At 44.7% G+C, this 27,899-nt stretch overlaps 1 gene segment (V, D, J or C); it reads right to left on the reverse strand.

Moving 5' to 3' along the window:
- Positions 1–21,427: 21,427 nt before the first annotated feature.
- Positions 21,428–27,899, reverse strand: part of LOC114229511 (Ig heavy chain V region 3-6-like) — a 35,347-nt gene continuing 28,875 nt past the window's right edge. Inside the window, 1 exon segment of the V gene segment in view lies at positions 21,428–21,697. Within this exon segment, the coding sequence occupies positions 21,428–21,697 (270 nt within the window).

Consider the following 27,899-nt stretch of genomic DNA (forward strand, 5'->3'; position numbering starts at 1 on the left):
GGGAGAATTGTGTCTGGGCTCACACTAACTTCCCCTCACTGTGTGTCTTGCACAGTAATACACGGCTGTGTCCTCGGCTCTCAGGCTGTTCATTTGCAGATTCAGTGTGTTCTTGGTGTTGTCTGTAGAGATGGTGAACTGGCCCTTCACAGAGTCTGGGTAGTATGTGCTACTACCAGTATGAGTAGTAGTAGAACCACTCCAGCCCCTGCCCTGGAATCTGGCAGATCCAGCACATCCAGTAGCTACTGAAGGTTCATCCAGAGGCTGCACAGGACAGTCTCAGAAGTACCCCCCTTCAGGATGCACCAAGTTTTCCCCAGACTCCACCAGCTATATTCACACTGGACACCTGCAAACATAAAGATGACCTGGTCAGGAAACTCTCACACATCCACTGTTTCTCTCACTCATATTGACTCACATACTCAGTGTCTCTTGCTCTCCTTAAATCATCTCTTAAAAGAGCAAGAAGGAACACCCAGCTGAGCCGAAACCCCATGGTGAGTGGTCTCTGTTGAGTCCTGATCAGGCAATAGGATCACTGGGGATCCTGGGCCAGACTTCTGTCCCAGAGCTGCAGGGTCTGGGCTGGGCTGGTTTTTATGACCAGAGGGGCCCTGTTTGAATGTCTGCCTGGTATATAGGTAGTTTTGGAGTTGGATTATGACATAAAGGACCTTGTCCCAGAGTGTGACATGTCCAAGGGTGCCGTCTGTTAATAATTACTCCCCATATCTGGGCCTGTGCTCTCCCCAATGGACCCCAAAGCTCCAGGAGACCTGTACAAAGAACCAAGAGAGAAAACTGTCATAAAAAGAAAAAGTGGAAGTTTAAAATGAGAAATGTGTTTGACAGTTACTAGTAATGACAACCAAGAGAAAGCAACCCTCATAACCAGAGCAAGACATAAAAGTGCAGGAGGTTCATGCTCAGAAGATGGAAAGTTCCATCTGACACTATTTCCACTACAAATAGTTCAAAGGATAAACTAAGACCAGAGTGTGAGCTAGAGACAGTGGACCAAGTGTTTGGGGAGAGTGGAGTGTCTGTGTGGGTCCCTGGGTACCAGAAGCATGAACTATAGAGACACAGACAGAGCTCCCAGGTCCTATCTATTCAGAGGAGTTGGTGTTGGGGATGTAACAGCTGAACTGCCCTCATTTCTTTCATTTCCTAGACTCATTTGTAAGACCCATATCTATCATTGGTGATGTAGATGAAACTCAGCCAAAACTAGGATGTTTTGGTGATGATGCAGGTAAAGATTGGGAATATTTTAAGTTTAGGTTATGAAAATCTTGTGATTGGAAACCTGATTTCTGCAGGTGACCCTTGGGACCACCATCACCATGTCCCGACATGATGGTGGTCAACTGGAACATGCACCTGACCCCGTGCCGCTTTGGAGGGAAAGTTACCTGGGAACATGGAGGATTATCCACAACCAAAGGCACACATGTCCTGGGTTCTTGTTTCATTAGGTTGTCATCTCCTTGTTGTTTAGTCAGTTTAAGTTTTATTTCATCATTTTCCTCTGAAACAGTTGTTAGTATTTTAATGGGGATTGCATTGAATCTATAGATTGCTTTATGGACATTTTAATGATGTTGATTCTACCAATCCATGAACATGGTATATTGTTCCATCTATTTATGTCTTCCTCTATCTTTTTTTTCAGTGTCCTATAGATTTCTGTGTATAGGTCTTTTACCTCCTTAGTTAAGTTTATTCCTAGTTTTTAATTTTTTTGATGTGATGGTAAATGGTATTGCTTTTTTAGTCTCTCTTTCTGTAAGTTCACTATTGGTGTATAGAAATGCCATAGATTTCTTGGCGTTAATTTTGTATTCTGCTACATTGCCAAATTCATTTATTAAATCTATTAGTTTTTTGACGGAGCCTTTCCAGTTTTTATTTACAATATCATGTCATCTGCCAATAAGGACAGCTTTACTTCTTCTTTTCCAATTTGGATGCCTTTTATTTCTTCTTGTCTAATTGCAATGACTAATACTTCCAGTACTATATTGAACAGGAGTGGTGAGAATGGGCATCCCTGTCTTGTTCCTGTTCATAGGGGAAATGGTTTTAATTTTTGCCCATTGAGTATGATGTTTGCTGTGGGTTTATCATATATAGCTTTTATTATGTTGAGGTATGATCCTTCTATTCCTGCCTTGTTGAGAGTTTTTATCAGGAAAGGGTTTTGGATTTTGTCAAATGCTTTTCTGTATCAATTCATATAACTATGTGATTTTTATCTCTCAACTTGTTTATATGATGTATCACATTTATTGATTTGCAGATATTGTACCATCCTTGCATTCCTGGGATAAATCCTACTTGGTCATGGTGTATGATCTTGTTGATGTACTGCTGGATCTGATTTGCTAGAATTTTGTTGAGGATTTTGGCATCTATGTTCATGAGGGATATTGGCCTGTAATTCTCTTTCATTGTGTTGTCTTTATCTGGTTTTGGTATTAGGGTGATGCTGGCTTCATAGAATCAGCTTAGAGGTGTTCCTTCCCCTTGAATTTTTTGGAATAGTCTGAAGAGGATAGGTTTTAGTTCTTCCTTGAATGTTTGGTAAAACTCCTCTGTGAAGCCATCTGGCCCCGGCCTTTTGTTTGCTGGAAGCTTTTTGATGACTGCTTCAATTTCTTCCATAGGTATTGGCCTATTGAGCTGTTTAGATTCTTCCTGATTGAGTTTTGGAAGGTTGTATTTTTCTAGGAATATGTCCATTTCCTCCAGTTTGTCCAGTTTGTTGGAATAGAGTTGTTCATAGTATTTTTTTTAACAATCCTGTGTATTTTGGTGGGGTCTGTTGTTATTTCACCTCTTTCATTTCTGATTTCTGATTTTGTGTATTTGGGTCCTCTCTTTTTGCTTTCTGGTGAGCCTGGCTAGAAGTTCATCATCTTGTTTATCCTTTCAAAGAACCAGTTCTTAGTTTTGTTGAACTTTTTGTTGTTGTTGTTGTTTTTTTGGTCTCAGTGTCATTTATCTCTGCTCTGATCTTTATTATTTCCTTCTTTCTGCTTACACTGGGCTTTTCTTGTTGCTATTTTTCTAACTCTTTGAGTTGTAGTGTTAGGTAATTTATTACCATTGTTTCTTGTTTTCTTCTATAGGCTTGTAGAGCTATGAACTTCCCTCTCAAGACTGCTTTCATTGTATCCCATTGATTTTGGATTGTTGTGTTTTCATTGTCATTTTTTGCCATGATGTTTTTTCTTTCTTCTTTGATTTCTCTGGTAACCCAGTCATTGTTTAATGGCATGCTGTTTAGTCTCCATGTCTTTGTTTTTTTGGATTGTTTTTATTGTAGTTGATTTCCAGTTTTATGTCACTGTGATCTGAGAAGATGCTTGATATGATTTCACTCTTCTTGAATTTGACCCAATATATGATCTATCTATGAAAATGACCCATGTGCACTTGAGAAGAATGTATATTCTGTGGCTTTGGGGTGAAATGTTCTGAAGATGTCAATTAATTCCATCTGGTCTAGTGAGTCATTTAGGATTGATGTTTCTTTGCTGATTTTTTGTTTAGACGATTTGTCCAATGGTGATATTGGTGTATTAAAGTCTCCTACTGTGATTGTATTGCTGTCAATCTCTCTCTTGATATGCTCCAGGAGTTTTTTTTTATGTATTTGGGTGCTCCTGTATTGGGTGCATATATTTTTACCTGAGTTATTTATTCTTGTTGGATTGCTCCCTTTAGTATTATGAAGTGGCCTTCCTTATTTATCTTTTGTTATGTCCTTCACTTTGAGTTCTAATTTGTCAGATATAAGTATTGCTACCCCAGCTTTTTTTTTTTTTTTCATTTCCATTCGCCTGAAAAATTTTTTTCCATTCCTTCACCCTCAGTCTGTGTGCTTCGTTTTTTTCTGAGGTGGGTTTCTTGTAGACAGCAGATATATGGGTCATTTTTTCTTATCCAATCCATTACCCTATGTCTTTTGATTTGGTCATTTATTCCATTTACATTGAAAGTTATTATTGGTAGGTACTTGTTTGTTGCCATTTTTATTCTGTACCCCTGTGTTCCTTCTTCACTTCTTATTTTTCTTTTCACAGCAGATCCTTTAGCATTTCTTGCATTGCTGGTTTGGTGGTATTAAACTACCTTAGTCCTTTTTTGTCTGTGAAGCTCCTGATTTCCCCCTCAATTTTGATTGATAGCCTTTCTGGGTACAGTATTCTTGGATTCAGACCCTTCCTTTACATGACTTTTTATATATCATTTTATTCCCTTCTTGCCTGATGTGTTTCTGTTGAGAAATCAGTCACTAGTCTGATGAGAGATCCTTTGTAGTTAACTTTCTATCTCTCTCTGGCTGGTTTTAAGATTATTACTTTGTCATTGGTGTTTGACAGTTTAATTTAATGTGCCTTGGCATTGGTCTTTTGGGGTTCATTTTGATTGGGACTCTGTGCGCTTCTTTGATTTGTGTGTTTCCCCCCCAATATCAAGGAAGTTTTCTGTCATTATGTCTTCAAACAGGTTTTCTATTCCTTGCTCAGTTTCCTCTCCTTCTGTAACCCCTATTATGTGGATGTTGTTTTGTTTCATGTTGTCCCACAGTTCCCTTAGGCTCTACTCCTGCTTTTTAAGTTTTTTTACTTGATGCTGCTCTACTTGATTATTTTTTCCTACCTTATCTTCTAGCTCACTGATGCAGTTTCTCCTCCTTCTAGTCTACTTTTGATGCTTTCTATTGAGTTCTTTACAGTAGCAATGTCATTTTTCATTTCTTCTTGGTTCTTCTTCATTTCCTCTTAGTTCTTGCACATATTGTCGAATTTGTCTTCTATTCTTTTCAGCCACCTTATGACCATTTCTCTGAATTCTTCTCTGTCAGGTTGCTTGCCCTCATTTCATTTACTTCCTTTTCTGGTGATGCCTGCTTTTCTTTCATATGTGGGCTGTTTCTTTGTCTCTCGTTGGTCTCTCTTCTCTGGGTGTCTGGTTATGTAGTTCTCTCTCTCCTGTGTTGATTTAAAGGCACAAAATACAACACAACCAGGTACAATGCACAAGGCACTGAACAGAAATTCATTCCTGATATTAGTAATCCCAAATAAATTGACCACCAGGGAAAGGCAAATTAGAGGATAGAATCGAAAGAAGAAGAGGAAAAAAAAGAAAGGAGTGCAAAAATGAAATTGGGAAAAGGAAAAAAAAAGTAAGATATAAAAGAAAGAGAATAAGAAAGAAGAGGAGAACAAACTATATATATGTGGAGAAAACTGCAATAGAATAGTCAATAATCCCAACAAATGCCAGCAACAAGTACCTAGAGATGAATACAAACTACAAACAACAACTAATATCAAGCAAGGAGAGTGAAAACAGAAGCAAAAACAAACAAACAAACAAAAGAATAAGCAAAATAATCTCACAAACAAGCATAAAAAATCGATATAATCAACATTCAAGCAAACAACAACAAAAGGACAGAGAGAAAAACAATTTTTTGGATAGTGAAGAGAGAAGAGAGAGGTGTGAATTGACTGGGAGCAGGGGATTGGAAATTAGATATATAAGTAGGTTTAAATTTTAACCGGGGGTAAAAAGAAAGAATCGGGAAAATCTAAAGCAGGAAAATGGTAAGAGAAACAGGACAACAAATGGGGAAAAGTTAGGAAGAGTGTGATGACATAAAGGTAAAGTTGAGATAGAGTAAAATTATGCTAAAGGAAAGATGAAAATAGAATGTAGAACAGTAATCCCAAAGTAAAATGAAGAGAATATAAAATGACACTTTAAAAAAAAAGTTAAAATAGTAGTAGTAATAATACTGATTGAAAATAGAAATGTAATAATTAAAAAGGTAAAATCAAGTGAGGAAAAAAGAAAAAAATAGTTTCTTAAGTAAAAGATGAAAAAAAAATAAAAATGTGCAGTAGTGAAGGTCATTCACTTTCTCTACTGTTCTGTTTGGCATGGCTGTTTCCTAGTCAGTACAGTATTCCAGTTCCCTACATTCCACTGCTCCTCAGGGTTGTAAGCAGTCCTGATTTTTAAGCAGGCAGTGCGTCTTAATTTCTTGTATTCCTTTATTTGTGATTACACAAGAGTCAATTTGTGATTCAACCCCTGGGTGGCAGTGTTTCTGGATTGACCTCCAAGTCTATAGGTCCTCTCTAGCCAGTGCTTAGATCATGATTTCCCTGTGGCATTTAATACCGGTTTGTGGGAGTGGGTTGCCCCAGAGCTGGTTCTCTGATCATTATGCCCTGCTCTGATCCCCAGGTTCCAGAAAAACAACTTTCCCCTGCAGTCTTTTAGGGTGTCCCCAATTGGGTGATCCTATGTATTGGGCTTAGTAATCAGAAGCAAGGATTTAAAGAAGAAAAAGAAAAAATAAAAAGAAAAAAATAAATAAAGAGCCAGCATAAGCGTTCTAAATCCTGGGCTTTACGCAAATCTTTGCAGTCTTTTACCCCCCTTGTTTCTAAGCAGCCGACACACTTTTAAAATTTTTAGGCTGTCCTTTTGCGTCAGATCAAAATGGGTTGCTTTTTTAGAGATCCTTTCTTTTAGTAGCTCTGAGGACCCCCTTCCACATTCACAGATCATGCCAGCCCCAACAGCCACGGATTTTTCTAGGCGCAGACTCCTCCCAGTCCTCCAGCTCCTGCAGTGCGTGCGTTTCCTGCCAGGACCAGAGACCTCACCTTATCCCAGGCAAAATCTGACCTTTCCATGGTGGCATGTAGAGCTCCTCTGAATCCTCGTGTTTGCGCCAATTGGGGACTGGTGTTCTGGGGTTCGCAGCTGTTCAGTGGGTGCCATAGTTTTGTAGATTTTCAGGTTTCTGATAACATCCACTTTCCCCTTCAAGATGGCGTGGTGTCTGTGTCCAAGCCAGTTGCTCCGGGATGGAACCCAGCAGCAGTGGGGGCTTCCTGGTCAGGGGAGCCCCGTCCAGCAGTCCCCCATCATCTCCTGGAGTATAGCTGTCCCTCAATCACCAACAAACACTCAGTTGTTCTTTCTATTTGCTCCAGGACAAGGCTTGGGACACATCTGTCTATTCCACTGCCTTTTTTTCCCTCCCATAAATTACCTTTTAAAGAGCCACAAATAAAACCCAGCTGAGCTCTAACTTCATGGTGAGTGGTCTGTGTTCAGTCCTGATCAGGGAATGGAAACACCTGGGGATCCCAGGTCTGGGCTCCTGTCCCAGAGCTGCAGGGTCAGGTCTAGGCTGGTATTTTGAGCAGGGGAGGCCCTATTTGCATGTTCTCCTACTATATAGGGAGCTCTTGGGTTTGACTGTGACCTAAAGAACATTGTCCCAGAGTGTGACATGTCTATGTGTGGTGTCTGTTAAGAATTACTCCCCACATCTAGGCCTGTGCCCTCCCCACTGGACCCACCTGCTGCAGGAGACCTGTACAAAGACCCATAAGAGAAAATCATCATAAAAATATAAAGAGAATGCTTAAACAATAGATTCCTTTGATAGTTACCAATAATGACAACCAGAGAAATTAAGCCTCACAACCTGAAAAAGTAGTAAAAGTGCAGGAAGTTCATGTTCAGGAGACAGTAAGTTCTCTCTTATACTATTCCCACTACAAAGTGATCAGAGGATAAACTAAGACCAGAGTGTGAGCCTAGAGCCAGTGGACCAAGTGCTGGGGGAGAGAGGAGTGTCTGTGTGGGTTCTTGGGAACCAGAAGCATGACCTATAGAGACACAGAGTCCTATCTGTACCAGGTCCTATTCCTTCAGGGGAGTTTGGTGCTGGACGTGTAGCAGCTGCACTGCCTCCTTTGTGGTGTTTATTCTATAGCCTCTGTCATAGATCCAGTTCCATACATTGGCATATAGAAGAATCCCCAACATGAACCAGTGTGTTTAGGGGAAGACGTGGGTAATGATTTAGAAATAACTAAGTTTAGGTCAAGAAAATGTTTTATTAGAAACATTGATATCTGCATGTGACCCTTGGGACCCCAGGCACCATGTCCTGGCTCAGCTTCAGGGAATTTGACTGGGAATCAAACCATGATCTCCTGGTTCACAAATCGATGTTCAACCACTGAGCCATGCCAGCCGTGCCAGAAGGTTATTTTGGGGCCGTTGTCTGGGGATACTGGAGGGACAGCAATGGGTGTGTGTGGACCAGGACTCTGTCCAGCTGGTTCTCATGATCCATGTGGATTTCCCATGTGGAAACTGAGACATATGTCAGAGCAGAGCCCAGACGGCTCTCAGGGACCCACGCAGAGGGCTGCCCAGCAGGCGGCGAAGTGTTTCATCTCTGAGCTCCTCTCTCTCTCTCTACTCCCCGTGGAATTCTGAGAGCTGAGTCAGGACCTCCCTTGGGCTGGTTCTGGTCCAGGAGACTGAGGGGTGGAGAGAGTGAGGTACAAACCCTGGCCATCACCCTCATCCCGAGTGCCTGTGGAGCCAGAGGGTGAACTGCCCCAGGGAGAGGAGACTGCCTGGGCAGCTGTCAGGGGAGCTACTGGAGGCAGATCTGTGCCTGTCTGAGGGAGGACTGCCCTGTGCAGATCTGTGCCTGTCTGAGAGAGGGCTGCCCTGGAGCAGATCTGTACCTATCTGAGGGAGGAGGGTCATGGGCACATCTGTGCCTGTCTGAGGGATGGGGCCCTGGGAAGGTAAGTGCTTGCCTAGAGCAGAGAGAGTGAGCTCAAACACAGGGTGTGACTTCGCTGATGTTTCTCTTTGTGGAAACTGTGTCCCCCTCCCAGGGATGGAGAGGAGCCCTGGCTGCTCAGTGTGTCAGAGAGAAGGGAACCTACTGAGAGAATGGTCCCTGAGATAGAAAAGAGCTCATCTAGGAAAAGAGAAGGGTGTTCACACCATCGTTGTCTTCAGGAAGAATGTGAGCACTTAGAGCACAGATGACAAGGGGAGCGTGTGCCTGGGCCACTGCACAGCGAGGAGAGAAGGGAAACCCTGAAAAAAAGGGCAGAGGATCCTCAGCCCCTCATGGCTCCTGTTCTTAGCTAAGTTCCTTGACTTGGGGGCCTGAGCACTACCTGCTGGTCCTGAGCTTGTGATGTCCAGAGCGCCCTCTGGTGCTCGCCCCCTCCTGGTGGACCTGGGCATCTCCTGAAGCTCAGCCCCTCCCTCTCCCTGCAGGAGGGCCTGTGGCTCAAACAAACATGCTGGTCAGGCAGAGGGCACATATCCAGTGTTTCTCTCACACATATTCATTCACATAGTCAGTGTTGTGGAGCAAAGGTGAGTGAAGGACCACTGGAGCCCAGACCAAATTAAAATATAGGGAGCCTTTATTAGCCGGCCAGCCGACTAGGCGACTGCTCTGCCATTCTCCACACAGGGAGACCAGAGAGCTGCAGTGACCCTTTGTGTAGGACCACTTTTAAGCCCATTAACCACATCCTGTTTTTGCAGAACAAGTAACCCAAGACAAAAGTTTTTCCCAAGCAGCGTCAGAGTCATGCCATTGATGACCATGTTATTCACAGGGTCATCCTGTTCTTCAGAAAGCTGACAGTGTTCTGTGAAAGAAGGCCTACATACTGGGAAGGGGCCATGAGACCCTATTTCAAGGCCTGGCCTGGTGTCAGCACTGACAATTCTATCTGGGGCATAGTCCATGGCCTCTCTGGAAGCATGCTCAAAAATTCCCACTCTCTAACACTCAGAGTCTCTCATTCTCCATAAATTGTCTTTTAAAATACTAGCAAAGAAACCTGGCCTATCCAAACCCCAGGATGTGTGGTCTGTGTTCACTCCTGATCAGGGAATGGGAACACCTGAGATCCTGGGTCTGGGGTATAATTCATGAGCAGAGGGGGGTCTATTGGCATGTCATCCTACTATATAGGGAGCTCTGGGGTTGGACACTGACATAAAGGATGTCGTTGCAGAGTGTGGTGTGTCCAAGGGCACTCATGGCTGATGAGCATTAGCCCTGGTACCTGGGTCTCTGCTCCTGCCAATTGGAACCAACTGCTTCCCTGAATCATCTCCTGACCTGTGGGCATTCCCGGTGAGGGCTTAGTACTGCCAGGCTGAATAAGATTGTGTAATAATCCAGCATGAAAATTAATGTAATAGAACAATAGGGGAAAGGGTAGAGATTTAAACATGATACCTTGGAAGTTTACCTGTATTAACATAGTGAGGTGATCAACCGTCACAACCAGAGAGAGATTAAAGTGCAGGAGTGTCATGTTCAGGAAACAGAAGTTCCACCTGATACCTTATATCCTCATAAAGTGATCACAGGATGAACTAAGAACAGACCTTGAACCTAGAGCCAGTGGACCAAGTGTTGGGGGAGATTGGAGCCTGTGTGTGGATCATTGGGAAACAGAAGCATGAACCATACAGAGAAACAGTAAAGCCAGTTTCAAACTTTGGGGATATAGATGAAACTCAATGAAAACTAAGATTTTTTATGACAATGTGGATAAAATGTAGGAATAACTAAGTTTAGGTTATGAAAATCTTGTTATTGGAAACCTGGCATCTGCATGTGACCCTTGGGACCACTGTCATCATGTACCCACATGATGGGGGGGTCAACTTGAACCTGCACCTGACACAGTGCCACATTGGTCGGGGGGAGCTCCATCAGACCATGATGGGGGATTAACCAAGACTGAGAATACACAGGTCCAGGGTTCTTGTTCATTAGGTTGCCATCTCCTTATTGTTTAGCCAGTTCACGTTTTCTTCCCTCACTTTCTTTCCTCACTTTCCTATGAAACAGCCCCACATATTCCCTAGAGCCATGAAGACAGTTTGTTGAGAGTATGCAGGGGCACAAGCTGTTTGTGTGTTGGTTTTGTACCTTATATGTTTCCAGAGTTACCTTTCTAGTTCTATCAATTTTCTTGTGAAGTCTTCAGGGTTTTCTATATCTAAGATCAGGTCATATCCATAGATATAAAGAGAGACAATTTATTCGATCCTTTCTGATTTACAGATTTTTTTTTTTTTTACTTTTTTCTTGCCACATTACTCTGACAAGAACTTCCAGGTTTGTTAAATAGAAGTAGTAACTGGGTGCCTTGGTCTTGGTCCTGCTGTTAGAAGAATTGTGTTGAATTTTTTTCTATGTAGCATAATGTTACCAGTTTTCTATTGAAATGCAGCATGTATTATATTGAGGCACACCACTTCTATACCAAATTTATTGAGAATTTTTATCATAATGGTGTTATAATATTTTCAATGACCTTTTATATATCTTTTTTATATGACAATAGGGTTTTTTCCTTTATTCTGTGTATGGGTGTATCCAGTTTGCTGATTTATAAAGGTTGAAACAACCTTACATTCTATGACAATATCCCACTTTCTGATCATAAATGAGGCTTTCAAGATGTTGTTAAGTTTTATCTTATACTAGAGGTCCAGTGCATGACATTCCTGCACTGGGCGGGGGTGGGGAAATCCCTCAGCCCCGCCTGCACCCTCTTGCAGTTTGGGACCCCTTGGGGAATGCCCAACAGCTGGCTTAGGTCTGCTGCCTGCTTAGGCTCCCGCCACCACCAACCATGAGTCTGGCTTTTGGCTGAGCGGAGCTCCCCTGTGGGAATGAACTGACTACAAGGAGTCAGCTTCTGCATTGAGAATCTGCCCCGTGGTGGTCAGTGTGTGTCATAGAGACCGGCCGTTCCGCTGTTTCGTCGATTTACATATTAAGATATTATTATGTAGGATTGTTGAGGATTTTAGCATTTATGCTCATCAGGGATATGACCTGTCATTTTTGTTTGTGTACTTATTTTGCTTTGGAAGCAGTTGGGTCCAATTAGGGTGAACAGTGGGGCTAATGCTCGTCAACCATTCCTCAAACCTCAATAAATGAGTTTGGAGGTTTACCCTCTTTTTCAACTCTTGGAAGTGTTTGAGAAGAACTGATTGAGAAGGTACTGTTTTTTTTCTTCTAAATTTGGATAGAATTCACCTTTGAATCCATGTGTCTTGGACTTTCCTTTGCTGAGAGGCTTTGGTTATTAACTCAATTATTTTAAAAAACTTATACCTACCTGCAAAGTCAGGGGCAAATTTCTAATTGAAGCAACAAATAAGAGGACTGATAAACACAACTGTTGAACTATATAGGGAGTAGGCAGCACTTGCACATATGTGGAGCTGAGCAGTGACATCCTAACCGGCATCCTAATTCTGCATCCCACAGGTAGATCTGAACAAAATGAACTGACAGGGCAGCATCTCAAAGTCGCCACCAAGGGAAAGATGTGCCTCTATAAACAGCAGTCCTGAGCTGCTCTCTGCCAGCTCTGTGGTGGGCAGTACTAGCTCCTACCTGAGAATCACCATTCAAATACATGTCTTCTCTCAATTTTGAAGAAGGAAGGGATTTTTTTGAAGAATCATACAAAGTTATTCCACTGAACATTTCTGTGCATGGAGAGGAACCAATGGAAAAAGGAAAAAGTCTTCTCAACACATTTAACAATTCCTCCTGTGGCTACACTCAGCCGGCAGGACACCTTATAGAACTAAAGGAAGTGCATTTGGGTCAGTGTGGACATTACAGTTATTTGCAGACTACATATTTATTTCATGTGCCATCCAAGTGAATTAAATAAAACCATGTTATCTTGTGAGGAATTGATAAAGTGTGTTTTCCTGAGAATGTACCCTCCTTCCCTCCAATACAAGGAGCACAAGGAACAGGTCCCAGCTGATGCTCCCTGAAATCCACCATGGATTTGGCTGAAGACACAGCTGTGAAGGACTCCCAAACCACAGCTGAGCTCAGCGGTGACACTAAAGCAGGGTCATTGCTGGGAGACTTGGGCTTCATCAGAAGGAAAGTTCTGGTGGAAGACATCTACCACAGACTTGCTGGGCCTTCCTGGAATGCAGGGAGGTTCACACAAGTTAAACATTTCATGGACAGAGTTTGATGTGTGCTGACAGTTTCCCCAGGCTCACCAACCCCTCTTCCTCCAAATGAAAAATGCCTCCTGTGTTGCATGTGAGAAAGTCCCTACTAATTTAATAAAACTGTTATAATACAAAGCCATCAGGGGTAGTCACAGGACCATAGGTCTAGGGAGAAGCTGTTATATGGAGAGGAAGACCAGGACCCTCAGAGGAAGCAGCCATAAACACCACCTGCAACTGCACCTGGGGCCTCAACACAGAATCTGTGGGTCCTGAGCGACCCCTAGTCCAGAGTATCCCCTACAGCCTAGCTCTCCTGGCTCCCTCAGGGAGGTTTGTGTCACGGCTCACACTGACTTCCCCTCACTGTGTCTCTTGTACAGTAATACACGGCCGTGTCCTCAGATGTCAGCTTGGTCATTTTAAGAGAGACTGTGCTCGTAGGGTTGTCCCTGGAGATTGTGAATCTTCCTTGAACTGCTGGAGCATACCACTGCGTCTTTCCAGTTGGTTGACTCACTGTTGCCACCCACTGGAGCCCCTTCCCTGGAGCTTGGCGAACCCAGTCCATGCTGTAGTCAGTGAAGGTGAATCCAGAGGCTTTGCAGGAGAGGCTCAGAGACCCCCCGGGCGGCACCACGCCTCCCCCAGACTCCACCAGCTGAACTTGGCACAGGCCACCTGCAAACAGAGACACACACTGAGAACTGCCCCGTGTCACCCAGTCCCCATGAGCCTGATGCACAGGGACGCACCTTTGACAGCGAAGAGAAGCGCAGCCCAGATGAGCGCAGACCCCATGGTGTGGACACTGAGGGGCTCACACAGGAGGGCTCCTCTCCAGGGTCTGCAGGGACCCAGCATGACAGGCTTTCATGAGCAGGGGAGGCGCCGCATTTGCATGTCTTCCCCAGAGGAGGACTTCTCTCAGCTGCCAGGGTGCTTCTCCCTCCCTGTGGTCACATGGGGAGGGTGGGTGGACCAGGGTGCCTGGGCCAGGACTCAGGGGCACGTGGCTGGTCTACATATTCTGGTAGCTTGTCTGTGAATAGTGAGAGACACACTCCACCAGGATGGAAAGTGGGACTTTTATGGTTCTCCAGTGCAGGTTGCACATAAAACCTCTCAGGAGACATCCTGGGACAGGATTGTGGAGATAACAGTGCCCCCTAGTGGTCTTTCTGAGCGTCAAAGTCTGAGGACAGGTGTCTGACCAGCTTCCTGAGAAAAGGCAGGCATGTCTTTCATGGGGAAGCCTTCCCTGGCATTTCTGAAAGAGTGGCAGCCCCAGTCTTGCTACTTGTACACAGGTGGTTCTCTGCAAGGATGCCCTGAGCCTCAGGCGGCCGCCTCGGGTAGAACCGGAGGATCATAACTGTCCGCAGCCCAGGCCTCTAGTGCCAGGCCCTCAGCTTGTACGTGGAGGTGCTGTCACCAGGCCTGGTGTGCACTCATCATCCTGGAGTGTCCACCATGCGACACAGCAGTGCCTGTTTAGCTCAGGGAACATGTTTTCTGATATTTGTGGGGGACCCTCCGTGACTGTTGGCAGTGGAGCTGCAGGGAGCGGTGAGCACAAAGGACAGACTCCCCATGGACAGAGGGCAGTTCCCTAACCAGGAGCCAGGCCCCTTTAATACAGCTCCTGAGACCCCGTGTCTGTGAATTCTAAGATTGTGCCCAAGATAATATGAATAAGTCTCAGTGGAGAGGATAGCACAGCCCACCATGCTCACTCTGGGGGAGGGGGGTGGTGGTGATATTCATCCATTGTTTTCAGCGTCTGAAAGGTCATTTCCTCCATTTTTTTTTTTCGTGAATAAAACCTAGAGTGCAAAGTCTTACCACCTGGATGGTCAATAATCTTGTTGGATGATTATGTCATAAACTCTAACCCCTGGAGGCAGGTCCTTCAAGAGCCCTCCAAGAGCAGCTCAAGGACAACAAGCTGGCCCTTTGATGAGAACCTGGGCATGGGGACTGGCCTGTCCCAGGACCGTGGAGGGAAGAACACCTGGCATCCAGAGCAGGTGAGGCCATTCTAATTAGGTGTCCCCAGTTTCTTGGTGTTTACAGATGTGCCCAGGGTCCAACCTGGCCAGAGGGGGATGGTATGTCTGGGTGGAGACTGGTATATACTGTTGAGCACAGAGAAGAAAATGCACCAGATGTGCCTATACGCATGGGGGTTTGCATGCGTTACTCAGGTGTGCTCATTCCCAGGAAGGAAGGAGTGAGGCTACTGGGGAAATGAGCTGTGACACTGTGTAAAATAGCAACTGTCTTGGTCCTGATGTAAGAAGAAAAGCTTTGAAATTTTCTCTGTGTGGCAGGACATCACTAGTTGGCTTTTCAAATGTGTCCTTTAGTACATTGAGGTCTATCACTTCTACACCTAATCTGCTAATTTTAATTCTGAAGTGATTTTCAATTTTAAAGTCTTTATTCTATATCTATTTATATGATGGTATACTTTATCCTTCATTCTATGGATGGGTATATCAGAGTAACTTTTTTGCATTTGTTGAACCATCCTTGCAGCTAGGACAGTATACCACTTGATCAAGGTAAATGATCCTTTCAGTGTGCTGTTAAGTTTCCCAGTATATTGTCAAGGAGTTTTGTATATATGTTCATCTTGGATATTGACTGTCATTTTTGTATGTTTTTACTTGGCTTTGATATGAGTGTAATGGTCAGTAAATTTGTTTGGAAATGCTGCCTCTTTCTTTAATTCTTGGAATAGTTCAAGAAGAGTTGATTTAAAAGTTATTACTTCTTTGAAATTCTGGTAGAATTTACTATTGAGTCCATTTGGTCATTGCATTTTATTTGGTGAAAGGTTTTCACTATTAACACAATTATTTTTTAAAATTTGTAGCAATTTAGCAAAGTTGAGATTAAATTCCTAATTTGAGCTTCTACTAAGTGGACTGAGAAATACAACTGTTGATATTCACAGGTTGTGGTCATTGTTGAAGTAATAGTTGCTTGCAGACCATGTATTTATTCCATATGGCATCCAAGAGAATGAAATATAACCACATTTTCTTATACAGAATTCATAAAGTACAGTGTGTAACGACACGAATGGTTTTGTATCACTGCTCATGTGTGAATGCATGTCTTTTCCAGAAATAAGTGTGTGACTGTGTGTGTGACTGTGTGTGTGTGACTGTGTGTGTGACTGTATTTCTGTCTGTGTCTGTTTGTGACTGTGTGTATGACTATGTGTCTATGTGGCTCTGTGTTTCCTGGACAAGTATTAAGTGAATGGTATGGACATAGGGAGTCCCATGGACTGTTCTTCGGATTCCAACATGCTCCCAATGCACATCTCACCCACAGTGAAGCTAGAAAAGCTTGGATCCAGGAGGAAAGCTGGAGGGAGGAGTTCGATGATGCACATCCCATATTTCAGGGTCACCTGTTCCCACTGTTGGGTTAGTACTGCTTCCTGCAGAACATCAGGAACCCCTCATATGGACAGATGTGGGGCTCCCTGTATTTTGTGCATTGAGCTGACAGCTCTTCCAGGGATCAACGTGTACCCAGAGAGGATGGATGAAGTCCCACAGCCCTGAGTGTGCTCAGGCCTTTCAGCAGGAGTAGGGCCCTGTGAACCAGGAGCGGGAGGGCACATGGAGAGTCAGGCTGTGTCTCCTGAGGGATGGATGCTGAGCGGTGCACACAGCCCAGTCCTAGCAACAGACCTGCGGAGTTTTCATTCATCAGAGAAATGTTGAAAAGACAGTGAAACAAGGTCACTATTAGAATTTCTGAAGGAGACTTGGTGGAGGAGAGTCCCCAATCACTGCCAACATGTCACCTACAAACAGATAATGTGTCTTCTTCCTTGATGTTTACAGTGAGAATATGCAGAGGAAGATCCATCCCTGGAGGCAGCTGAGAACTTGAGAGAAAACCCCTGCACCCAACAGAACTCCCTTTCCTCCCCACCTCCCTCTGGCCCTGTTCCTGGAGCTGCTCTCTGTGCTGTGGGTCATGAGAGCCCCCTGGTGTTCAGAGCTCCCCCAGCAACCCAGCCCTGCTGTCTCCTCAGGGAGGTTGTGTCTGGGCTCACACTGACTTCCCCCAACTGTGTGTCTAGCACAGTAATACACGGCCATGTTCTCGGCTCTCAGGTTGTTCAGAGTTAAGTAAACTTGGCTGTTGGATGTGTGTCTGGTGATGCTGAGTTAGGATTTCAGTGTTGGGTTATAGTCTGTATCTCCAACAGCCCACATAATCCTGACCCACTCCCAAGTCGAGGGGATTAATACTTTGACAGCTTTGGGGTCGTTAATCACATAGTCAGACCATGAATCATCCGTGTCCCCAAAATTATCAGGATCCTGTTTATGCAATCTCTCAACACTTGGAAGGAAGAGTGCACACCCCTCACTGAAGGAGCTTTGGTGATGGTGTGTCTGTATGAGGAGCCATCATTTCAATGGACCAGGACCCCTGTGCCTCGTCATCACCATCATCATCTTCATCACCATCATCAACACCATCATCATTTCCTTACTTACACTCGTTCTCATATTCTGTAAACATGGTTGTTGTCCACACACAATGACAACTTATCTAATATTAAAAGTAAGAGTCTCCTCTTTTAATATCACTGGGAAATTGAAACCACAACAGCCTCACCTGAAAGCTCATACAAAGCCTTCTAAATAGCTGGTGGTCTTGGACAGGGGAGAGATCCCACCCAAGACAAAGGACTAAGCATCCTGTCCAATTCTGTGGTCATTTTTAGGGGGAAGCACAGGACTTGGATGGAAAGTCTGTAAGGAGAAAACTCCAAATGGTCAGAACCTCCTGGGGGAGTTGGCAGAAGGCAACTACCACTGCCTTGACTTTTCCAAACAAGTCTGTGTACATGTGAGCCCCCAGGTGTTTACTGGAATCTTTATGCTTAGTCTTCAGACGTCCTTGCTTAAAGGACACTGCAGATTCATGTTTCTTCTCAAGGATGCTTGCCCTGCTGATTGTATCTAAAAGTTAATTTTAGTTCAAGATGTTGTTACAATAAAAGCCTAAGGAAACAGGCAAAGGGTGCTGTTTGGTTACTCTAGCCAGGCCGTCCCTTAGCCCTCTCTTTCACAGAAACATGTGTCAGAGTAATGATTCATCCGTTTCTCAGGGTCTGCTGGTAAGCCCTGGCAATTATCACCATGGCCAGCACCACCACCACAATTATTATCATCATCATTTGCCTATTTATAATTATTTTCTCATTTTCAGTAGACTTTGATTTTGTACACACATAATGACATTTTATCTCAACGTTTGCTCAATTGATATAATTGTTCAGTAAAATATGTAGCCATAATTTATTTTCTTGTTCATTTGATTTCTGAAAACTGATGGCTTATTCCTGCCTCTTCTCACTTGGCCTCACATGGAAAGCTGAAAAGAAAGGTTGGGACTCCTCTCTGTATGTTAAAAAGAGGTTGAAACCACACAAGCCCTTGTAAGCAGAATTCCTCCTTCACCCCTAACATCTCAACTAAATAAAATCCCTAAGTCAGTCTCCTTTCCTGGCTCCATCAATGCAGGTCTGACTTCCTGATGGGCCTTTCCTGTGCCTCTCAGAGATTTCAACTAGGAGCATAATAAACATTCTATGCCCCTTGTTGTGTGTGTTTGTTGTCACCCTGGACATCTGTACGAAGCTGCTGTGGGTCTCTCTGCATCTGCCTGGCGTCACCTGCATGAGGTGCTATGAGCATCATGACAAGTCATTGACCTTCACCACCTGGGATCCTTCTTCTCTAGCTTTGAAGTACACTGGGATCCTTCTTCTCTAGCTTTTGAAGCACACTCCTCTGGTGCCCACTGCCCAGCACACATGTGTCCCACTGGCTGGTAAGGACCCTGAGCTGTGTGGGGTTGAGCTGCACTGTTGAGTCAGCACAGTCTTTGGTTCTATGTAGCTCACTTGGGCAGAATTTTGGATCATTAATTGGTACTTGGCACAAGAGTGTCTAAAAAAAACTCTCAGCCTTCTATCCACATGAGAAAGTTGTCTCTGTTTACAACAGACTTTCTAACTCAGAGACGTCAGAGGTAAGTGCAGAGTCTGCCCCTAGTGAGGTAATAAATCCATCCCTGCTCCAGCCCCTTACAATTCAGTTAACCAAAGCCATAGAACACCCCTTTGTGTATGGTTATCATGTCTCATTGAGTTTGATGAATGCTCTGAAAGAGCAGGATTTTCAAGTAACCTTAGAAGTCCTGACCAACTTTCAGTTTGGATTGTTTATATGAAGAGAGGAAGCCCCAGGCCTCAGAGGAAATCCCTGCTCAGCTCCCTCTCACCTGCTCCTGGGGCAGCAGCCTGTGCTCCTGGGCCCTGAGCATCTCCTGCTGCTCAGCCCTTGCTCTCCAGGGGAGGGTCCTGTCTGGGCTCACAGGGCATTGAACTCTCAGTGTCTCTAGTCCAGTAGTGAAGACTGTGCCCTGACTTCAGATTGCTCCCTCAGGGACACTGTGTGATTTTGATGTCTGTGGAGTGAACTAGCCTTACTGAGCCCCATTGGCTCCGCAGGGAGACCCCAAACCAGGCTTTGAGGGAAGCCAGGAGCCCTTCCCTGGAGCTGCTGGATGCAGGGACTCAGCCGACCATCCCCTCATCCAGAAGCTCCTGGGGGCCCTGGGCCTCTTATGTCTTCAGGTTCCTCACGTTGAAGGTCCCATTTGCATATCTCAGTGTGTGGCCAAATCTCACTGCACTTCTATTCAATAAATCTCTCTCTCTCTCTCTCTCTCTCTCTCTCTCTCTCTCTCTCTCTCACTCACACACACACACACACACACACACACACACTCTGATGATTTTCTTTGCTATGAAATCCAAATTTGTCCTTCCTCCTGGTACATTAGCACATGTGCAGGGACAACATGTGGATTCTAGGCCTGGGTGTGACTTTCTTTGGAAGCCAATCAAATGCACCCATGATACAAACACAGACTTTAAAGAGCAAGCACTCGTGTGTCTCTGTTCTTGCAGGTCCTGTACACCCAGATGCAGGTTAGAACAGGTCAGGCTTGCTCCTGGGAGTGTCAGAGGTAGGGCTGGGTCACCCCTTTGACTGCAGGGGTGCATTGCTGGGCGTCCCCTGGAGACCCCCCTTAGGAAGCAGGGAATACACCTCAACACTGGGAGGGGAGGAGGCAGCAGCATTGTCAGCTGTGAGGTGAGGCTGCTCTCCCAGGTCACCTGGTGGGCGGGCCCACAATGGACAGGTGAGTTCCTGCTCCTGGTCCCAGAGACTCATTGTGGAACCTGCCCTCCAAGCGTCCACCTGAGACCCTGGGAGGAAGGGAATCTGGAGGCTGACTTTCTGGGAAGGAGCCTGTGAGGTCATGATGTGCTAAGACTGCAGATGGAGGGAGAATCAAAGTGTAGAGCAGTTGTGTCTTGTACTAAATCACTTAACTGTTATTTACCTAATAATGAGAAGAAAGGGCTTTTGAACCCACTGAAGAGACCTGACCATGTGTTTCAATAATAAAGGCCAAGGTGAAACTGCAATTATTCCCTGAGTTCACACCTTACAGCTCATGGAGCAATTCAGCGTCCACACCTTTGAGAACTGCTCCAGTGCAGGACTCCTAACTCAGGAATCTCAGAATCCTCCAGAAGCTGCAATTCTGGAAGCAGAAACGGACCCCTGACCTTCTGTACAAGGGGAGGATCACAGTGGAAACTTCAGTCAATGTGAGAACAAAACCCCACTCTCACTCCTGCTTTGTGCCTATTGACTTGCCCATCATCGCTGGTTGCTGTCCACTCCGAATGCATGAGTCCTTCCCTTTCCCTTATTATTGCAGTTTGGTTGACACAGGAGTCTCATGCCAGGTTTGGTGCTGACGTCTGTCAGCTTTCAAGCCTTGCCCTCTCTCCTCCACTTCTGCCCACATCTGAACATGCGGGTGAGGCAGCCTGGTGGTCTCTCCTCTGCCACTGGAGGGGATCCATCCATTCTAACCCCTGCCCAGCACAGGAACTCCACCAGTCCTCACTCCCTGACACAGCTCACCATGAGCCAGTCCCTCTTCTGGCTCCCTGAGGCCATTGCATCTGCTGGAGAGGCCTCCCTGCCTCCTGAGGCCGAGGTTATGTTAGAGCACAGATCATCTTATCCCCTGGTGTGTGGGCATCCTCAGACTCAGCCTCTAAAGGTGCTATGGGCGGGACCCTGCTGGCCTTTGCACAGAGCCCACAGCCATCATCTCTGTGTGCAGGAGGCTGGGCACTTGCCACCCCATGTCCTCTCTTCTCCATCAGGACTGACCAGCTGTCTGTGCCCAGATCATGATTCTGGAGAAGGTCCAGGAGCCAATGTCACATGAAGAGGAAGCCCAGCCTCCAAAAGGGTTCAGGCTGAGCCTCCCTTTGAGCCTGCACCTGGGCTGCCAGAGCTGATCACTGGGTCTTGCGCGCCCCCTGGTGTCCCAAGCACCCCCTGCATCCCAGCTCTGCTGCCTCCCTCAGGGAGGTTTGTGTCTGGGCTCACACTGAGTTCCCCACACTGTGTCCTGCACAGTAATACAGGGCCATGTCCTCGGTGGTCACAGAGCTCAGCTGCAGGGAGAACTGGTTCTTAGATGTGTCTCTGGAAATAGAGGTTCGGCTCTTGATGGAGGGGCTGTAGTAAGTGTTTCCATTATAAGATATGCACCCCATCCACTCTAGACCCTTCCCAGGAGACTGGCGTATCCAATTCCAGCAGTAACCACTGGTGATGGACAATCCATATACAGCGCAGGTGAGGGAGAGGGTCTGCGAAGCGTTCACCAGTCCTGTGCCCCAACCCTGCAGCAGCACCTGGGACAGGACACCTGGGGACAAGGAGCATCAGTCCTGTCAGTCACCTGCAGTCACAGCCATCCCATGACCCTGTCCAACTCCTGAGACTCACCTTGGAGGGCTGTCAGCAGGCACAGGAGAAGACCCAGCAGTCTCATCTTCTTCTAGACCACAGCTCTGCCTGCCCAGAGACCTCAGATCTCAGTGAGGAGAGAGCTGTGAACCTGCTCAGCCCAGAAGAAGATTTACCCTAAAATTTGAACAAAAATTTGCATGTGGGGCAGCCTTTCCTATAAGTGCAGGGCCTGAGACCAGGCTTCCCTGGTCATTCTGGGATCTCTGTGGGGGCATCTCTTACCCTGACCTCACTCACCATGTAACTCAGGGACAGGGGGACCACATGTGCCATCAAACACATTGGATTTAGGTCAAAGAATGACCTAAATGTTCTTAACATAAGAAGAAATGGTGGACTGGATGAGGAGGTTTCACTTTGAATTTTTCATGCATCTTTCAAACAGGTGTAAAAGGGATTAACGTTTATTCAGATCATTTCTGAATCTCAAAATCTTATTGTATCCACATTTCCAAAGTTTTTGGATCTATTTTATATAAATAATTCCTACCATTGTGAAAAATATAACGATAAAGGGCAGTCACTCTCATTATCTTACATCTTAACTTATGATGTTATTCTGATCTGAGCAACTACCTCCCAAGCACAGCAGGTGGGACATATGTGATTCTTGATGTTGGAAATTCTGTGATTGTGTCTACAGCTTCTTGTGCAAACTATTTGCTATGCAAGCCCATGGCCTATAGCAGAGACCCCTAACTAGTTACTTCAGAAATACTAATGGCTTCAAGTGTATAAAAGAGAAGAAATAAAAGCAGAGATCATGTATGTGTACAACTTAGAACCGTTCATATGTTGTAATGATGATGGAAGGACAATGACCTGTTTCTCAGTCTAGTGTTATCAGTGATGTTGGGGTCCAGAGGGTGGTGAGTGAAGAGAATTCCTACCATAGCATTTATCACAGGAAAGGAAACTTCAACCCCAGGAGGAATCCCTCATTGAAAGCCTCCCTCTGCTCCTCCCCTGGTAGGTCACTGTGGTCATGGGTGCTGGCCTCTCCCACAAACATATAACATCCCTTATGTGTAATTTATACATTCTCATATCATACATGTGACTTAGAAATACATTCCTTATATTTATCTTGCATTTTCATCTGCTCAATTGGATCTTTGATGGGACAAAAGTCGTTAGTTTTAACCAAATCAAATTTAAAAATATTTTCTATAATGAGTCTTATTTGGGGTGATTTTACAAAGAACTCTGATAATGCTGAGCCTCCACTGCCTCCACTGGGTGTCACATACTCTCAGTGCTATGAGCATGATTCCAAGGCAATGACCTTCACCACCAAGGTCTTTATTCTCTAGCTTTGGGGTCACACTACTCTGTTGCCAGCTGAGATTCCCCAGGATGCACCAAGCCTCCCTCCCAGACCTCACCAGCTGCACCTCACACTGGACACCTGCAAACACAAAGACGTCCTGTTCAGGAAACTCTCACATGTCCACAGTTTCTCTCACTCATGTCCACTCACATACTCAGTGTCTCTTGTTCTCTATAAATTTCCTCTTAAAAGAGCCACAAGGAAAACCCAGTTGAGCCCAAACCCCATGATGAGTGGTCTATGTTCAGTTCATATCAGGGAATGGGAACACCTGGGGATCCCAGGGCTGGCCTCCTGTCCCAGAGCTGCAGGGTCAGGGCTGAGCTGTTTTTTTATGAGCAGAGGGTCCCCTATTTGCATGTCCTGTTACTACATAAGTAGTGCTGGAAATGGACTCTAACATTAAAGACATTATCCCAGTGTGTGATATGTCCAAGGCTGCTGTCTGTGAAGAGTTACTCCCCACGTCTGGGCCTGTGCCCTCTCCACTAGTCCCACCTGCTGCAGGAGACCTCCACAGAACCCAGGAGAGAACATTGCTGTACAAGTGAAAAGAGAAGGTTTAAACTAAGAGATGCCTTTGACAGTCAAAATAACAACAAGCAAAAGAAACCAAACCTTAGAACCTGAGAAAGAATTAAAAGTGCAGGAGGTTCATGTTCAGGAGATGGGACGTTCCTTCTGACACTATTTCCCCTACAAAGTGATCAGAGGATGAAATAAGACATGAGTGTGAGCCTAGAGCCAGTGGACCAAGTGTTGAGGGAGAGAGGAACATCTGTTTGGGTCTCTGGGAACCAGAAGCATGAACTATAGAGACACAGACAGAGCTCCTGGGTCCTATTCCTTCAGGGGAGTTTGGTGCTAAAGGTGTGGCAGCTGCATGGGTCTCTCTGTGGTGTTTTTTCTCTAGACTCTTGGAAAACCAGTTTCATACATTGGGTAATAGAACACTCTTAGGCATAACAGGTGTGTTTAGGTGAAGATCTCAGTAATTAATTAGGAGTAATTAACTTTACATCATGAAAATGTTGTGATTGGGAACCTGATTGTAAGGACAGGAAAGGGGCCTTTCTTTTCTTTTGCTGTATACACCACAATTTATGAGAAGTATCTGATAATTAAATCCCAAAATTGTTAGCTTCTCTGATTCAAACAACTCCTCTGTTCAAACTGAGGGATAAGATAAGCTACTCTCAAGGCTGCATTCTTGCATCTCCCCTCCTCCCTGCTGTTTTTAGAACTCAGAGCACATTCACAACAATGATTGTCTAGTGCAGTGGTAGGCAAGCTGTGGCTAGCGAGCCACATGCGGCTCGTGAGCCACAGTTTGCTGCTCTGTTGACTAATGAGTTTGCCGACCACTGCTAGGGAAAAACACTTAAAATATTTTAATAATGTACTAATGTCTTTAACCTGAAGTCAAAACTTCTGGGTAAGGGTAATGCCTTATGCTGTGGTTGGGATGCTCATTAGTCAACAGAGAGGCAAACTGCTGCTTGAGAGCTTCAGTTTCCTAACCACTGGTCTAGTGTAAAGAAAATTCCCTTCACCCCTCCTCTTCAAACAAGCTTCTTTGTGAATTCTCATGCCTTTTGCTCTAAGCATGTTACAGGCTGAAAAATACTAGTAAGTCACCTTTCTAAGGCATTTGTCAGATTGTTTCCTTGAAAGCAAATAAATTGTCACTTTTCAAGACAATCCCCCTGGTATCTGCGCAACTTCAATCCTAAATCCTCCCTTCCCTTTTACCTAGCAACAGCATACATTACTCTTTACAGTAAAAGCTGGATTTTGTTCCTGCCCTATATTGACTACTGATAGACCAGTGTTTTTCCTTTCTGGAAAGTAAAACACTCTTCCTCTCTGTTTCTCTCCATTTAGTTGTGAATTCTTACACAGCACATGTCACCAGCCAAACCCTTACACTGATGTCTGCATGTGACCTTTGGGACCACTGTCACCATGTCCCCACATGATGGAACCTGCACCTGACTCAGTGCCACATTGGGAGGAAGGCTCCCTGGGAACATGATGGGGGATTAACCAAGATGAAGGGCACACAGGTCCAGGGTTCTTGTTTCATTGGGTTGTCATCTCCTTGATGTTAACCCCATTCAAGTTTTCTTTCCTCACTTTCCTCTGAAACAGCCCACATATTTCCTAGAGTCATGAAGACATTTTGTTGAGAGCATATAGGGGCACAAGTTATTTGTGTCTTGGTTTTGTATCTTATGTCTTTCTTGAATTCTAATTTTATTAGCTTCTCTTACAGTTTTTAGAGTTTTCTATGTACAAGATCATGCCATCTGCATACAGATAAGGAGAAACATTTTAACTTGTTTCTTTCTGATTTAGACATTTTAAATTTATTTTTCTTGTCTAATTATTCTGACAAGGACTTCTGGTTTTGACAAATAGAGTAGTCACTGGGGAGCTCTTGTCTTGGTCTTGATATAAGAAAAATAGCTTTGAAATTTTCACTGTGTAGCATGGTATCACTTGTAGTCTCAAATGTGTCTTTTATTATATTGAGGTCTATCACTTCTACACCTAATCTGTTAAGAATTGTAACTCTGAAGGGAGCTTCAATTCTAAAAGTTTTATTCTGTATGTGTTTATATGATGGTATACTTTATCCTTCATTCTGTGAATAAAATGTATCACATTTTCTGATTTACATATGTTGAACTATCCTTGCATGCTGGTATGGTATCCCACTTGATCATAGTAAATGATCCTTTCAATGTGCTGTTAAGTACCTTAGTATATTGCTGAGGGTTTTTGAATTTATGCTCACCAGGAATATTTATCTGTCATTTTTGTGTGTCCTTATGTGGCTTTGGTATCAGTGTAATGGTCACCTTAATAAGTCTGTTTGTCAATGTTGCCTCTTCTTTTAATTCTTGGAATAGTTCAAGAAGTGTTGATTAAAAAGTTATAAATTCTTTTTTAAAATTCTGGTAGAATTCACCATTGAGTCCATTTAGCCCATGTCTATTATCTGTTGGAAGGTTTTCACTAGTACTTCAATTCTTTTTTTTTTTAATTCATAACAATCTAGCAATGTTGGGTTCAATTTCCTAATTTGGGCACCTACCAAGTGGACTGAGGAATACACCTGTTGATATTCACTGTGTGTAGTCAATTTTGAAATAATAGTTGCTTGAAGACCACATATTTATTTCAAATGGCATCCAAGAGAATGAAATATAATCATGTCTTCTTGTACAGAATTCATAAGTACAGTGTATAATGACATGAGCGGTTTTGAATGACTGTTCATGTGTGAAGGCATGACTATTCCAGAAATGAGTGTGCAACTTTGTGTATGTGTGACTGTGCATTGTGACAGTGTGTGTGACTACGTGTGTGTGTGTTTGTGTGTGACTGTTTGTGACTTTGTGTGTCTATGTGACTGTGTTTCTTGAGCAAATAATAAAAGGATAGTTTGGATGCAGCGGGTCCCATGGTTGCTCCTCGGCTTCCAACATGCTCCCGATGCACATCTCACCACAGTGAAGCTAGAAAACCTTGGATCCAGGAGGAAAGCTGGAGGGAGGAGTTTGATGATGCACATCCCAGCCCTCAGGGTCACCTGTCCCCACTGTGGGGCTAGCACTGCTTCCTGCAGGACAGCAGGGGCCCCTCCTGTGGACGGATGTGGAGGCTCCCTGTGTTTGGTGTACTGAGCTGACAGCTCTTCTGGGGTCAATGTGGACCCAGAGAGGATGGGTGAGGTCCCTGAGCCCTGAGTGTGCTCAGGCCTTTCAGCAGAGGGAGGGCTCTGTGATCTCCCTGGAACCAGGAGGGGGAGGCATATGGAGAGTCAGACACTGAGGGTAGCTGTGAGTCTGAGGGATGGAGCAGAGCTGTGCAAACAGTCCAGTCCCCCAGCCTTCCTGGGGACTTCACACTCATCAGGGAAACTTTGAAAAGACAGTGATAAAAGACACTTAGAATTTGCAAAGAAAACTTGGTGAAGCAGAGTCCCTGCCACTGCTAACATGTTTCCTGCAAACAGACAATGTCCCTTCTTCCATGCTGTTTGCATTGAGAATATTAAAAGTAACACTCATCCCTGGAAACAGATGAGAGCTAGAGAGGAAATACTTGCACCCAACAGGAAGGCCTCTTTTCCCCCAACTCCCTCTGCCCCTGCTCCTGGGGCTGCTCTCTGTGCTGTGGATCCTGAGCACCCCCTGATGTCCTAAGCACCCACTGCAGCCCAGCCCTGCTGTCTCCCTCAGGAGTTTTGGCTCACACTGACTTCCTTTCACTGTGTCTCTCACACAGTAATACACGGCTGTGACCTAGGCTCTCAGGCTGTTCATTTGCAGTTACAGCGTATACTTGGTGCTATCCCTGAAGATGGTGAGTCAGCCCTTCACAGAGTCTGGATAGTATGTGCTACCATCAGTATGAGTAATAGCAGAAACCCACTCTAACCCCTTCTTTAGACCCAGTACATCCAATAGCTACTGAAGGAGAATCCAGAGGCTGCACAGGAGAGTCTCAGAGACACCATAGACTGCACCAAGCCTCCCCCAGATTCCACCAGCTGCACCTCAAACACAGATGTCCTGGTTAGGAAACTCTCACACATCCACTATTTCTCTCACTCAAAACAACTCACATACTCAGTGTTGCTTGTGACTAGAGTCACAAGGAAAACTCAGCTGAGACCAAACCCCACTGTGAGTGGTCTG

The sequence above is a fragment of the Eptesicus fuscus genome, chromosome 24 (assembly GCF_027574615.1).
Source record: "Eptesicus fuscus isolate TK198812 chromosome 24, DD_ASM_mEF_20220401, whole genome shotgun sequence".
In the NCBI taxonomy this organism is placed as follows: Eukaryota; Metazoa; Chordata; class Mammalia; order Chiroptera; family Vespertilionidae; genus Eptesicus; species Eptesicus fuscus.